General features: G+C 42.4%; 2 protein-coding genes across 4 annotated transcripts in view; one reads left to right on the top strand and one right to left on the bottom strand.

Annotated features, from left to right (window-relative positions):
• Positions 1–8,108, top strand: part of fancc (FA complementation group C) — a 36,840-nt gene extending 28,732 nt beyond the window's left edge. Inside the window, exons 14-16 of the mRNA XM_028578742.1 lie at positions 1,609–1,783; positions 6,351–6,563; positions 7,347–8,108. Of these exons, the coding sequence (XP_028434543.1) occupies positions 1,609–1,783; positions 6,351–6,563; positions 7,347–7,541 (583 nt within the window). The 3' untranslated portion in view covers positions 7,542–8,108. The remainder of the gene's footprint in view (positions 1–1,608; positions 1,784–6,350; positions 6,564–7,346) is intronic.
• Positions 8,109–9,981: 1,873 nt separating this feature from the next.
• The window catches only part of aopep (aminopeptidase O (putative)), a 71,649-nt gene continuing 67,539 nt past the window's right edge, over positions 9,982–14,091 (bottom strand). For all 3 annotated transcript variants that reach the window (XM_028578734.1, XM_028578733.1, XM_028578735.1), the window contains exon 18: positions 9,982–10,418. The gene's annotated coding sequence lies outside the window, so the exon portion shown is untranslated. The remainder of the gene's footprint in view (positions 10,419–14,091) is intronic.

The following is a 14,091-nucleotide window of genomic DNA, read 5'->3' as shown; positions in this document are numbered from 1 at the left end:
AAAGAGGCCTAATGATGGTATTAGGGAAAGGGAAAGTTATAGTCTCGTTGTTGCAGCTGTGTGGCTCTGCTGCAGCTCTCTTGCATACTTGTTTACATTTCACAGTAATCCATGACACTCCCCTCTCTCTGTCTTCCTTTATTATTTTAGGGTTATTGTTTTCATTATCGATTATTTTTGCTAATTAATTGTCTTGCCCATAAATTGTCAGAGAATAGTGAAACAATCACAGTTTTCCAGAGGCTTTATTTTTTCAATCAAAAGTCCAAACTACAAACATATTGTGTTAGATATCAGAAAAATATTTGCATTTGGGAAGCTGGAACCAGAAGGTAGAAGAGGAAACCACTGGGCTCAACCAAAGACAAAAAGGAGAGAGCTGGGGTGCATGTGCAAAAAACCACAGTCAGAATCCAGAAACTACAAAAAAAAACTTGCACACCCAAATCTATCAGATTTCCCTTTTATTTCAGTTATTTTCGGTACTATTAAAGACAATGGACCAGGAAATATTTGCCATTTGTGCTTAAAAGCTTTCCATTTCCTGTGTCCTGCCATCCTTCACTTGTTTCTGGCAGGACGGTGTTCCGCGGCTTGCAGTGCCAAGTGAATAGAGAGTGAAGTATCATAAATGTAATTTGGCACGGATGGTAAAGAAGTGGTATTAGACTTAACAAAACTTTATATTTTACTTTAGATTTAGGTTGGATGTTGTGGTTTGAGATGTTACTTAAGTACTATACAAGCATAAAATTGATCCTCATCACTGTTTTATAATCTTTTTTTATGTGATGAAATATCACCATGTGGAAAAAGCCAATCACAGCTGTACTTCATTGTGATGTCACAACTGGGAACAAATAATGCGATTCGGTGTCTAATTCTGAATCAGATCTGTGTAACCGCTTTGTCTCTCTTTGATTATCTAATGTTCCTGTCAGTGGGGGCAGCAGGACTAACATTACTGGCAACCACTCAGAGTTGTGGCTCATTAATACAACTTTTATGGTGTAAATTACCCCAGACAGCCTGTCATTAAAGGGTTTGTGTGACGCACTGACAACCAAATCGTTTTATGAAAACATTGGTGAAACAACATCACAGTCTTTCAAAGGCCATTTGTCAAAGGGTATTAAAATACCTCCCCACTTCTCTCCTTTATGGCCAAGTTATTATTTGGACAACAACTTGTGTGTACGTTATCAGGCTAACAGTTGTCAGTTGTATTTTACAACAGAAGTTTGGGGCAGGGATTGGAGAAGGAGAAAGTTTTACATTTTCACAAACATGCTGAGGCTGGGAAGTACCAGGCCATTTAGGAACCCAAATCAGTATAGATAAGTATATAAATATTAAAACCAAATGTGGACTTTGTGACGTTTTTTAGTAAAAAATGATGAAAAGCTCCATGGTAAAGAATCATGTTTAAGCTCAAGATAATTGGTGTGTATTTAATATTGCAGTCCATGCAGCATGTGCTCATATAATTCTGTTGTCTGGTGTGCTGTAATGTCATTTTTCCACATGCTTCCGCCACAGCAGCAGTACAGAAAAGTCTTTCATATTTCATGATGCCTAATGGAAGTGTTTTCTCCTCCTGTCCTGTAGAGGGCACCACAAATTGTTTGAGGCCTGGTTCCTTCTGGTTCAGTGTGCCCACTGGGTACAGGTGGCCATCCAGCTGTTGGTGACATCTGGGCCTGAGGACCGTGGCCCCCTGCTGTGGTTGCTGACCTTCTACCACCACCCCACCAACAGGGGGCACCACCGATCACTACAGCTGGTAAGATTTTAAAATGAGAAATTATTTTAAGTGATCTAGTTTTTCTTCATTCCCGTCAATTCCCATCAGCCCCAGCTATACTTTGTGTTCAGTGCTAGTTAATGTGGTAAACCTGTTAAACATCAACATGTTAGCATTGTCACTGTGAGCGTGTTAGCATGCTGACATTATCCATCCATCCATCCATCCATCTATCTTCTTCCGCTTATCCGGTGTCGAGTCGCGGGGGGAGCAGCTCCAGCAGGGGACCCCAAACTTCCCTTTCCCGAGCAACATTAACCAGCCCCGACTGGGGATCCTGAGGTTCCCCAGGCCAGGTTGGAGATATAATCCCTCCACCTAGTCCTGGGTCTTCCCCGAGGCCTCCTCCCAGCTGGACGTGCCTGGAACACCTCCCTAGGGAGGCGCCCAGGGGGCATTCTTACCAGATGCCCAAACCACCTCAACTGGCTCCTTTCGACGCAAAGGAGCAGCGGCTCTACTCCGAGCTCCTCACGGATGACTGAGCTTCTCACCCTATCTCTAAGGGAGACGCCAGCCACCCTCCAGAGGAAACCCATTTCGGCCGCTTGTACCCTGGCTCTCGTTCTTTCGGTCATGACCCAGCCTTCATGGCCATAGGTGAGGGTAGGAACGAAAACTGACCGGTAGATCGAGAGCTTTGCCTTCTGGCTCAGCTCTCTTTTCGTCACAACGGTGCGATAGATTGAATGCAATACCGCACCCGCTGCGCCCGATTCTCCGACCAATCTCCCGCCCATTGTCCCCTCACTTGCGAACAAAACCCCAAGGTACTTGAACTCCTTCACTTGGGGTAAGGACTCATTCCCTACCTGGAGAAGGCATTCCATCGGTTTCCTGCTGAGAACCATGGCCTCAGATTTAGAGGTGCTGATCCTCATCCCAACCGCTTCACACTCGGTTGCGAACCGATCCAGTGAGTGCTGAAGGTCGCAGGCCGATGATGCCATCAGGACCACATCATCTGCAAAGAGCAGCGATGAGATCCCCAGCCCACCAAACTGCAACCCCTCCCCACCCCGACTACGCCTCGATATCCTGTCCATAAATATTACAAACAGGATTGGTGACAAAGCGCAGCCCTGGCGGAGGCCAACCCTCACCTGAAACGAGTCCGACTTACTACCGAGAACCCGGACACAGCTCTCACTTTGGTCATACAGAGATTGGATGGCCCTGAGTAGAGACCCCTCACCCCATACTCCCGCTGCACCTCCCACAGTATCTCCCGGGGGACCCGGTCATACGCCTTCTCCAAATCCACAAAACACATGTAGACCGGTTGGGCATACTCCCAGGCTCCCTCCAGGATCCTTGCGAGAGTGAAGAGCTGGTCCGTTGTTCCACGACCAGGACGGAATCCGCATTGTTCCTCCTCAACCCGAGGTTCGACTATCGGCCGAACCCTCCGTTCCAGCACCTTGGAGTAGACTTTACCAGGGAGGCTGAGAAGTGTGATACCCCTATAATTGGCACACACCCTCTGGTCCCCCTTTTTTTAAAGGGGAACCACCACCCCAGTCTGCCACATCCTTTGGCACCGTCCCAGACTTCCACGCAATGTTGAAGAGGCGTGTCAACCAGGACAGCCCCTCCACACCCAGAGCCTTGAGCATTTCTGGACGGATCTCATCAATCCCCGGGGCTTTGCCACTGTGGAGTTGTTTGACTACATCAGTGACTTCCGCCTGGGAAATCGACGACAATCCCCCGTTATCCTCCAGCTCTGCCTCTAACATAGAGGGCGTATTAGTCGGATTCAGGAGTTCCTCAAAGTGCTCCTTCCACCGCCCTATTACCTCCTCAGTTGAGGTCAACAGTGTCCCATCCTTACTGTACACAGCTTGGATGGTTCCCCGCTTCCCCCTCCTGAGGTGGCGAACAGTTTTCCAGAAACACTTTGGTGCAGACCGAAAGTCCTTCTCCATGTCTTCTCCAAACTTCTCCCACACCTGCTGCTTTGCTTCTTTCACGGCAGAGGCTGCAGCCCTTCGGCCCTTCGGTACCCTGCAACTGCCTCCGAGTCCTCCGGGATAACATATCCCGGAAAGACTCCTTCTTCAGTCGGACGGCTTCCCTGACCACCGGTGTCCACCACGGTGTTCGTGGGTTACCGCCCCTTGAGGCACCTAAGACCCTAAGACCACAGCTCCTCGCCGCAGCTTCAGCAATGGAAACTTTGAACATTGTCCACTCGGGTTCAATGCCCCCAGCCTCCACAGGGATGCACGAAAAGCTCCGCCCGGAGGTGTGAGTTGAAAGTCTGTCGGACAGGGGCCTCCTCCAGACGCTCCCAATTTACCCGCACTACACTTTTGGGCTTACCAGGTCTGTCCAGAGTCTTCCCCACCCCTGACCCAACTCACCACCAGATGGTGATCGGTTGACAGCTCTGCCCCTCTTTCACCCGAGTGTCCAAAACATACGGCCTCAGATCAGATGAAACGATTATGAAATCGATCATTGACCTTCGGCCTAGGGTGCTCTGGTACCAGATACACTTATGAGCATCCCTATGTTCGAACATGGTGTTCGTTATAGACAATCCATGACTAGCACAGAAGTCCAACAACAAACAACCACTCTGGTTTAGATCAGGGAGGCCGTTCCTCCCAATCACGCCTCCAGGTGTCTCCATCATTGCCCACGTGTGCGTTGAAGTCCCCAGCAGAACAATGGAGTCCCCCACTGGAGCCCCATGCAGGACTCCAGTCAAGGTCTCAAGAAGGCCGAATACTCCGAACTCCTGTTTGGTGCATATGCACAAACAACAGTCAGAGTTTTCCCCACAACCCGCAGGCGTGGGAGGCGACCCTCTCGTCCACCGAGGTAAACTCCAACACAGCGGGCGCCAGCCGGGGCTTGTGAGTATCCCCACACCCGCCCGGCGCCTCAGACCCTGGGCAACTCCGGAGAAGAAAAGAGTCCAACCCCTATCCAGGAGTATGGTTCCAGAACCAAGACTGTGCGTAGAGGTAAGCCCCACCAGATCTAATCGGTAGCGCTCTACCTCCCGCACCAGTTCCAGCTCCTTCCCCCACAGAGAGGTGACGTTCCACGTCCCCAGAGCCAGCGTCTGCCGCCCGGGTCTGGTCCGTCGAGGCCCCTGACGTTCACTGCCATCCATGTGGCATCGCACCCGACCCCAACGGTTCCTCCCACAGGTGGTGGGCCCATGGGCTGGAGAGATGGGAGCCACGTAGCTTGTTCGGGCTGTGTCCGGCCGGGCTCCGTGGCAAACCCGGCCACCAGGCGCTCGCCGACGAGCCCGCCGTCTGGGCCTGGCTCCAGACGGGGGCCCCGGGCTTCCTCCGGGCAGGGTCACTCCATCTCTACCTTGCTTATTCCATGCTGACATTAACATTTCGCTAAAAACACCACTGTGCACAGCCACACAGAACCGCAATCATGGTCTTTTTATTTTATAACCATTTAATTTGGAAACCTATTTGAAACCTTTTCCTTATTATCTTGTTGCTGCTCTTGCATTGGCAAGACTGCTGTGGCTAAATGGTAACGAACAACGTTGTATTGACGTGCTGAACTTGGTTTGATACGACTGGGGAAGGAAGTAGTGTGGACATGATCTCAGGTAGTCTGTCTATTGAATGTGCAGTATCATAACTCAACAACATACTGTAACTATGTGGAAGGTCGTTTATTTGCTCTTGGCAGATGTTGAAAGCCAAAGAACAAATACAGAGAAAGAAGAATAACACATTAAAGAATAAATTATGGATGATCTGAGCGGAAGAGAATGAGACAGTGGCGAAGAGAGAGATTCAAAAGAGGGAGGGGAGCCGGGTGAAAAGGGTGATGTAGTATTGATTTCTCAGTGAGTGTCTGGCCAGCTGGCCCGAGTTTCATCTCTCTGTCTCCCGTTTGTCCGCCTCCTCCTATAACTCTGGGAGACTCGCTGTCGTCACTGCCACCTCTCCCATTACGATCTTACGATCAACTTGCATAGGGTTGTCTTTGTTCATCGTTTGTGAATTACTAATCTATTGATTTTTATTTGTAGGAAAGATAGTTAAAGTGCTCATATTATGCTCATTTTCAGGTTCAGAATAGGTTTAGATGGTTTAATTTTAAAAAAAATACCATATTCGTGTATTACTGCACATTTCTGCAGCTCCTCTTTTCACCCTGTGTGTTGAGCTCTCTGTTTTAGCTACAGAGTGAGGCATCACACTTGTATTCCATCTTTGTTGGGTGTCGCACATGCGCAGCAGCTAGGTAAGGACTAGTACCCTGTCAGAAGCATCGTTGTGTGTTACAAAGTGAAGTAAAGGCTGGACTACAATAGAGCGGTTTGGAGCAGTTTGTGAACAGTGTTTTCTCTGGAAGATGGTAAGTCCCTTTGGGGTGGACTTTGGGCTTTTTCACTTTGTAAACCTATAACATGCACAAAAAAGATATATAACACAATAAAGGAAAGGGGAAAAGCCAAAAAGCATAATATGAGCACTTTAAAGCAGTGCTTTTTGTGATCTATAAATAAACATGTCCGCTTACCATAAATTAATGATATGATCACTGTTTCCAGGTACATGCCAAAGAAGCATGGCACCACCTGCACTCCCTGTTCTTGGTCTTAGCTCGTCCTCTTCCTGTGGCCCTTTTGCAGTCATTGGTCACTCTTATGTCACCACAACCTCAGCAACCATCACTGTCTCCATTATTGATCCTCAAGCTCTTAGTCAACTTTGCTGTTTTCTTCCAACAATCGCTGAGCGGATCAACAGAGATTTTACAGACGGTGAGGAGCTGTTTTCAGTCATTTCCTAATTCATGTTTCACCCATCCCATGGTTAGACATGCACGTCATGACTCGTACATATTGTTCTTCTGCAAAATAATTTGTAAATATTTTATATTTTCTAATAAAAGACTGGATGTTCATTTTTGACAGCAGTTGACAAAAAAATAATCTCAACACAAGATCCACTTAATAGCTTTTCTGGAGCTTTTTGTCCGTATCACACAATCTTCCTCAGAGTTATGGATGTTAAAATTTTTTAATTCCTCCAAGTACTTTAAGGATTTTTTTTTTGTGTTGGCTTAATTTTTAGGTCTATGATTTACACAAAAGTTACATTGGGAAAACAACATGTTATGATTTTTAAATGCAAAATTTGAATAAAGTGTAATCCACAACAATAGTAATAATTCGTAACTAAAAACAAACCTTATGTTTTATTTTTGGCTAAGTACAATTGAATTGAAGACTGCATTGAATTTTAAATGGACTTGGACTGATTCGTAGAGTAATTGTGGGTAATTTGTTATCCAAAATGTCTCATACCATACCATGTACACCACAGTTAGATTTTTGGATGTCGAATGAGCTCTAATTATTTAGGTGGATTTAAAGTAAATATCTAGAATGATATAGTGTGCTGTTGAATTTGATATTATAATATATCACAAATAACGAGTCCCTTTTCTTTTTGAAGTAATGCCTTTTCAGATACCGTTTTTTCTTTTTCTGGTAAAGGCCTGTCACAAGCAATATCTTTTTTGTCTTTGTGTGTGAGTCCAGGTGGTGGAGCGGTCTGGTCTGGTTGATGAAGCAGCGTGTGTTCTCAGCTCGCTGCAGCTCGGACTAAACGAAGGAAGCTGCTTATCAAGCGACGCTAGCAGAGTTCATCTCAGGATCGAAGCACTTCAAGACACACTGACACATGCATGCAGCACCAAGCCCTACCGAGAACCAAGCACACACACTCACACCTAAAACATACAATAATGCACAGAACCACACAGCACCAAGTTCATCCTTGGCTCAGGGTTTTTTCAGGGCACCTTTGCAGAATGACAAATAGCCGAGTTCTTGTGTAGATATGCTGCGGCGCAATGACAGGAGTGTGTCAAAACAGCACAGCGAGGACAGATTATGTATAGAGGCTACAATTACACACACACACACACACACACACACACACACACACACACACACACACACACACACTACAAGGCCCACAAGGACACTTGAGCAGTGACAGATCACACTGCAAAGAAGCAGCAGCTCATACGACGTGTCAGAGTCTTCCCACTCATATAATTGCCTCACAATATAAATCCTTCATGTTACACATACTGACTGAAATACATTTAGGTTTGGAAGACAGGGAAACTAAACACCAGTTATCTTTGTTGAAATACTATTTGTGTTAAATGTTTCTATGAAAAACATTCTGACAGTACGGAGTATACATTAAAATGTAAATAATGAAATGTAATGTCACTCCTTTCTCAATGTACAATTTCTATTGCTTCATTATTCATAAAGATGGAGAATGATTCCCTGCCCTTTTTGTGTTTGATCCATAAAGTCTAGACATTTAAAATGGCCACTGGAGCCAGACATTGAGAATACCCTGCTTATGCGTCTACATAATAGACTATGACTACTGATTGACTACTGATGGAGCTGGACAGAAATTTAAACAAATGTATGCTGTGTAGCTACATTTCTTGTGCTATCTAAGCAAAATGGTTACATTTTTGGAATCATGCAGGATGATTGATTTTTTTTTATATATAATTTTTTTAATTTGGTACAAGATGTAATTTGTGAGCATATTCATTTTACACTTTTGAAAGCAAAAAGTGGGCTAAAGATTGGAGCAATTGCTGGAGTTCTACGGAGAGGGCTTTTTTGTCACAAACACTGCCATCTTTATCACTATATGTTACGAGGTCATATCGATACAGATCTCAGTTTAATGATTTAGCATTTACACAATTCTAGCTAAATAATTGTATGTAATTTCCTGTATTATGATAGACTCTGGAGCATGGATGCTACCACTTTGGCACCTCCTTCCATGTTTTACATAAGACAGAATTGTGACAAGGTGGTCAGTCAAAGTGGATGTATTTTCCATGACTGCTGTCATATTTCTATCAAGACGGGATCAGTGATAAATGGATTTCAAAAGTAAAAGTCAAAAAATGCCAGCGTTAACCCCCCCCACACACACACACACTCATGTTTTTATAGGGTGACCAATTGTGGTTACCACTAGGTGAAATCAATAAGAAATTAAAAGTATTCATTATGTGTGGTTACCTGTCATTTAGATGTTCATACATACACACATTTATATAGCTGACAAACCAATTCAAAATCTATAGGCTTACCAAACAGTTCAGTGATTAACCATTAAGAGAAGTTGGATTAATTGTTGGTGTAATGTATTTATGCAAATTAGAAGAGAAGCATATCAAAAGTATTGTGAGCATTGCATTGTGAAAGACAATTACTTCATATGAAAAAAAAAAAGTCTTTGATGACTCACTGATTAGGTGTGGTGAAAAAGTTACTGTGTAATTATGTGTGTTGTACTTAGTCAGTTGAACATGTGATTACATGTTAGAAAAAAAAAAGAAAACAGCAATTTTGATGCTCTGCTTTGAGTTTTGTACTAAGAGTTGTGAGGTTTTACCACCTACTGGCAATAATAGTACCAAAGCTGTTTAGGTTTGCTCCTTCATTGATGAATAAGTTTAAAAAAGTCAAGCATTTATTTTAAGAAAACATTTTATTGTAACATGAACATATTAAAAATGTTCACTTGACACATACAAAGAAAAAAAGTTTGCACAGCAATTACAAAACCATCATTTACACATATAGAAATGCCCCGAGAGGTTGTATACTTTCCAGTGTTGTTACTGACCAGAGTGAAGTAATTTGTTATGTATGAAAACTTGACTCATCTGAAAGTATTTCCTGTCTAAACTCTTAACCAGATCATGGCTTCAGACTAAACAGACATGAAGTCACACCTACACACACAGAAACTTAAACACAGCTTCTTAAACATGGATGGATGTTATCCCAAATTAGTTGACTTTACTCAAAATGTGTGTGGAAACCATCAAAGTTTTTACACAAGGTGAAACTTAACAGGTCAAGTTGTATTAACACAGAGCGGTAAGTTGATGCAGTAGACAAATCAAGTTTACATCAGTAGTCATTACTAAAAATCATTAGTAAACATAAATAATTTTTTTCTGGAGTTATGGTGTCTAAAAGAACAGTTCAAGTGACATACAGAAACTCCCATACAGAAACTTAACATCCTTAGTTATCTCTGCTTAATGTGATCTGTGCACTGCATACTTTAGCTGATTAATACAAACAACTAATGTGATTTAGTAATTAATATGTTTTTTAACAAAACATGAAAGAATAAGGAGTGACCACTAAAAAGTTTAATTACAACTAAATCTGGGTTTACAGTGTGCAGTATCTCTATCAGTGAAATATCTCCCTCTTCCCAGTGTCTATCATTTTAAAACCGGTGACATTATGTCATTTTTCTTTGGTCACAGTATGCAATAATGTAGTCAACAACATTTCATCTCACAAGGAACAGCTTGTATTGTTATTGATTTACACACACCACTTATTTCTTTAGCCTTGAATGGACAGAACTGCTGTACTCTAAACCTTGCCAATTGGCCTTGGTTGTAAAATAAGAGTTCAGCCTTCTGGTGTTTACTCTACTGAGCGATTGTGCAGCATCCCCTCTCTTACAGAAGAGGAGGTGAACCCTCTGGACCCTCGTATGCCAAACTCCTGTCATCTCCATCTGTAGTCAACCTGGAAGAGAACGATGAGTTTAGATTAAAGCATTACAGAACATTTGGTAGATGTCTACAGTCCTCCGGCGGAACGGTTTGTGTCTACATGATGTGAAGACAAACACTGAATGCTGGGTGTGTTCAGTCTAGAGTCTAGACAAATGAGCCAGTTTAAATGTTTGGCCGAAGACAGAACCCGTCCGATGCTGGGTTTATATAATATTTTTTTGTTTTAAATTCTGATAATAATAGATTGACCGATAGATCATGACATTTTACAGTTGGAAAAAAAAAAGTGTACCCTCTGGTGGACAAACTATGTAATGCAGACACTATTTCTAACATTGCAAACATTTTTCTGCTGATATATATGCTAATATGTACACAATTAGGGATGCAAGTAATAATTATTTTTTAGAATCTATACTCTTGTAAAAAAATATTATTGTTTAGTCTATAAATGTTCCATATCCGAGTTCAAAACACGGCAATTTTCCAATTTCACAGTCAAACAAAACCCACAAAATATCGCAAAGATTTAACGACTATCAAACTTGTTGCCAATTATTTTTCTTTTTGATTAATCGACAAATCGTTTCAGCAATAGATATATCTGAAATAAGCTAATGGCGGCAGATAGTACGGGCCCAACTGATTCATCAGCCTAGCTCTACAAAGAAGTTCCAAACCGTTTTGTCCTAAAATAATGATAGTTGAAAGTTCACTGAAATGCTCCTTTAAAGGCATACAATTATGTAAAGTCATCTCTTGAAATATAGTGCAATCATCAGACACCAATGCACATGCTGTATGAAAACTGTGGTACCGGCATGGATGAGATAATTTTTTAAATCCTGAAAAGAATTCTTGTAAAATAAAATCCATAATAACTTAGTTGTCCAAAAGAACAGCGGCTCTCGTGTATAATCTGTTAAAAGTCTGTTGCGACCAGTGCTTGTGTTTGCTTCATTTTGGTGGTGAGTGGACTGGAAACCTGTTCCTGCTGAACTGAGCCAGTGGTTGTATAGGACTGATTATCAGCTCAGTAGGCACAGGAAGCCAAGCCCGAATCTCTCTTCTCCTTTTTCCCAAAGCATACATACTTTTCCCTTTTTTTGTCTGTAATGAAGCAAAAAGTAATTAGTACTCAGACTGCGTGTCAGGCAGTGTTCTGCTTGGCTAAACCCACAAGATACCACACTACTGTAGGTTCATTTAAACTGTTGAGATGGTTGTATTTTACTAGCTGGTTGACCCGGTAGAAACCTCTCCACCAGCAAGACCACTGCCGGCTGGTGGGAGCTATCCAAAATTATCGGTACATAATTGCCATAAAAAAGGGCTATAATTCTATTTCAAGAGTCTGATCACAAAAATCCAACTATAAATCCATCAAAATCACATTCCATCACCTTCTGTGAGGAGCATGCATATATACTGCATCACTAAAAGTTATAGATATAGGATATTGTAAACATATACTTCAAAATAGAATCTAATACAACAGCTGTCTAAAATATACTTGACATTAAAAAGACAGTCAAGTTTAGTTGCGTGAAGAGAAGATGGTGTGGGTGGTGTGGGTTGAATAAGTTTATTTTCGGTGTCTTTATACAATGTTGCTTTGTCCTTTGATGTGCGGAGCACCATTTCCCTCCCATTAGAGTGTAATAAATCACCTTTTAGATTTAGGCTCTGATGGCAATTCCTCTCTTTTACAGGCCTTTGATGGTCATTACTCTTTTAACAGGCCCTAAATATAGGTCTAAAAATGGCAGGCTCCACATGGCCCTCATTTCTAATTCACACATCTGTCCTCGTTTAGTCGCCATTTTGTCGTTGTGAATATAGAGCGCTATAATACCTCCTCACGCCTCATATTCTGATTGCCAAAAAAAGACCGACCAGTTTTAAAATACATTTCCAGCCATCTGTCACGGTTTTGATTTGATCGGTCCAGAGCGGTATAGCTTTGCATTGCAAATAGCTAGTATAACTGTGGACACCCACGTTATAGCAAGGGTTATACAGTAAGTTACTGTAGGCCAGATTTTTAAACTTAAAAGTATCAGACATACATGATTTATTCTTTGCATGTAGTCCAGCTGGAGTTATTGACAATTGGATGATGAATGCACTGAGTAGGTATTTGTATTTCAGAGAAACTGTTTGTTTGGTAGGAAGATACAAATGGACGTTGTTGTATAACAATTCCAAAACAAATCTATTTCTTGGGACAAGTGAGACCGACTGAGATTTATTGATCATTGTGTTGGCAGACGTGGGCATGCTAAATAGAGCCTTGCATGATGAACCTGCTCATGTTGTTGAGAAAGTGTGTTAGTTTTTGTGTTTAAAGCTTATCTTGCCTAATTTTGGGAACCATCACTTAGTACACTATGCAACAGTTGAGATAAAGCGTGCGGTGTGACCCAAATTCCCAATTCCTGCTTTTCTTGTCATCAGTAAGTGTTTTACAGGATCACAACCTTTTGTTTCTCTAAAACCAAAACAATAGAAGCTCATATATCGTGCAGTAAATCCACTTGTCCAAATAAAGTGAAAACTGACAACCCTAATATAAATACAGTATACATGATGGAAAGGTTGTTAATTGTTTCAAGATTTCCAGAAGATTTCCATCCTTTGACGTCTAAGTCTTGTTTTCCTTCGCAGTGTGAGAAGTGTTCTGTGAGAATGCTTTATGGATCTCAGTATCTTGGCTTCCTCAGGCTGAGATTAGATCAGAAATCAATACACTTCAGCCGGGAATACACAGACGGCACTTTTCACTGCCAAAGTGATATAAAGTTGAAAACCTGCAATTTAAGTACTTAAAGGATTATTTTGAGCACAGATTTGCTGAAAGGCCTGTTAACCTTTTTTAAGGACTTACCCTGCTGTAACTAAATTAAACTGTCAAGTTAAAGGAATAGTTTGACATTCATCATGACAGTCATCCAACGCTACGCTGCACGTATTTAAACATTTCCTATTAGTATGCAATGGTAAAGTAACTAAAACAGTACATTATGACCAGTGTTCAGTAACGTAACTACTTTTTCAGGTAAAAAGTACTGTAACGCGCTACTACTGAAAATTTGGTAACAAAACATAGTTCCTTTTTCAATTCGGCGCAACTTTTCCATTTGACAGCAACACTGCTTCTCAGCTGCACGCTCACAAGTTCCACACGGTACGCGCTTGTGAGGTTGTGTAAGAATTTCTCCCATCTAGCGGTGAGATCATATATCGCAATCGACTCTCTCTCGCCACGCAGTTCAAAGTACGTATTGCAGCTACGGTAGCCTTCACGCGTCAAAAAGCAAAGGTGTACAAAAGGGCGTCTATCAGCAGTGGTTTTTGGAGTGCATGTCGGAAAGTGGCGCTGACGCGCGCTTCACACCACGAGTGGGCATACGCGCCACCCGACGGAAAGAAAGAAGAAAGAAAATGAGACTGCAGCGGTCCGGAGGATAATTAACTACATGGGATTTGGTGTGTGCGTCCGAAGCAGCTCCAATGTTCACTCTTTTTTCTGATGACCCCGGTCTCTTGCTCTTTTCAATATCAATTTTGGGCGAAGAAGAAGTGAAAATTGAAAAAAAAAAAGTGAAAAGTAAAACCCTGAAATTTAGATTTTGAATACGCGTGGTCCTCCATGTTTCCTTCTTCAAACTTGGCGGGGCCGG

This window comes from Perca flavescens, chromosome 5, assembly GCF_004354835.1.
Source record: "Perca flavescens isolate YP-PL-M2 chromosome 5, PFLA_1.0, whole genome shotgun sequence".
NCBI lineage: Eukaryota > Metazoa > Chordata > Actinopteri > Perciformes > Percidae > Perca > Perca flavescens.
Note: the sequence above shows the minus strand (reverse complement) of the source record. Positions and strands in the feature narration are given on the sequence as shown.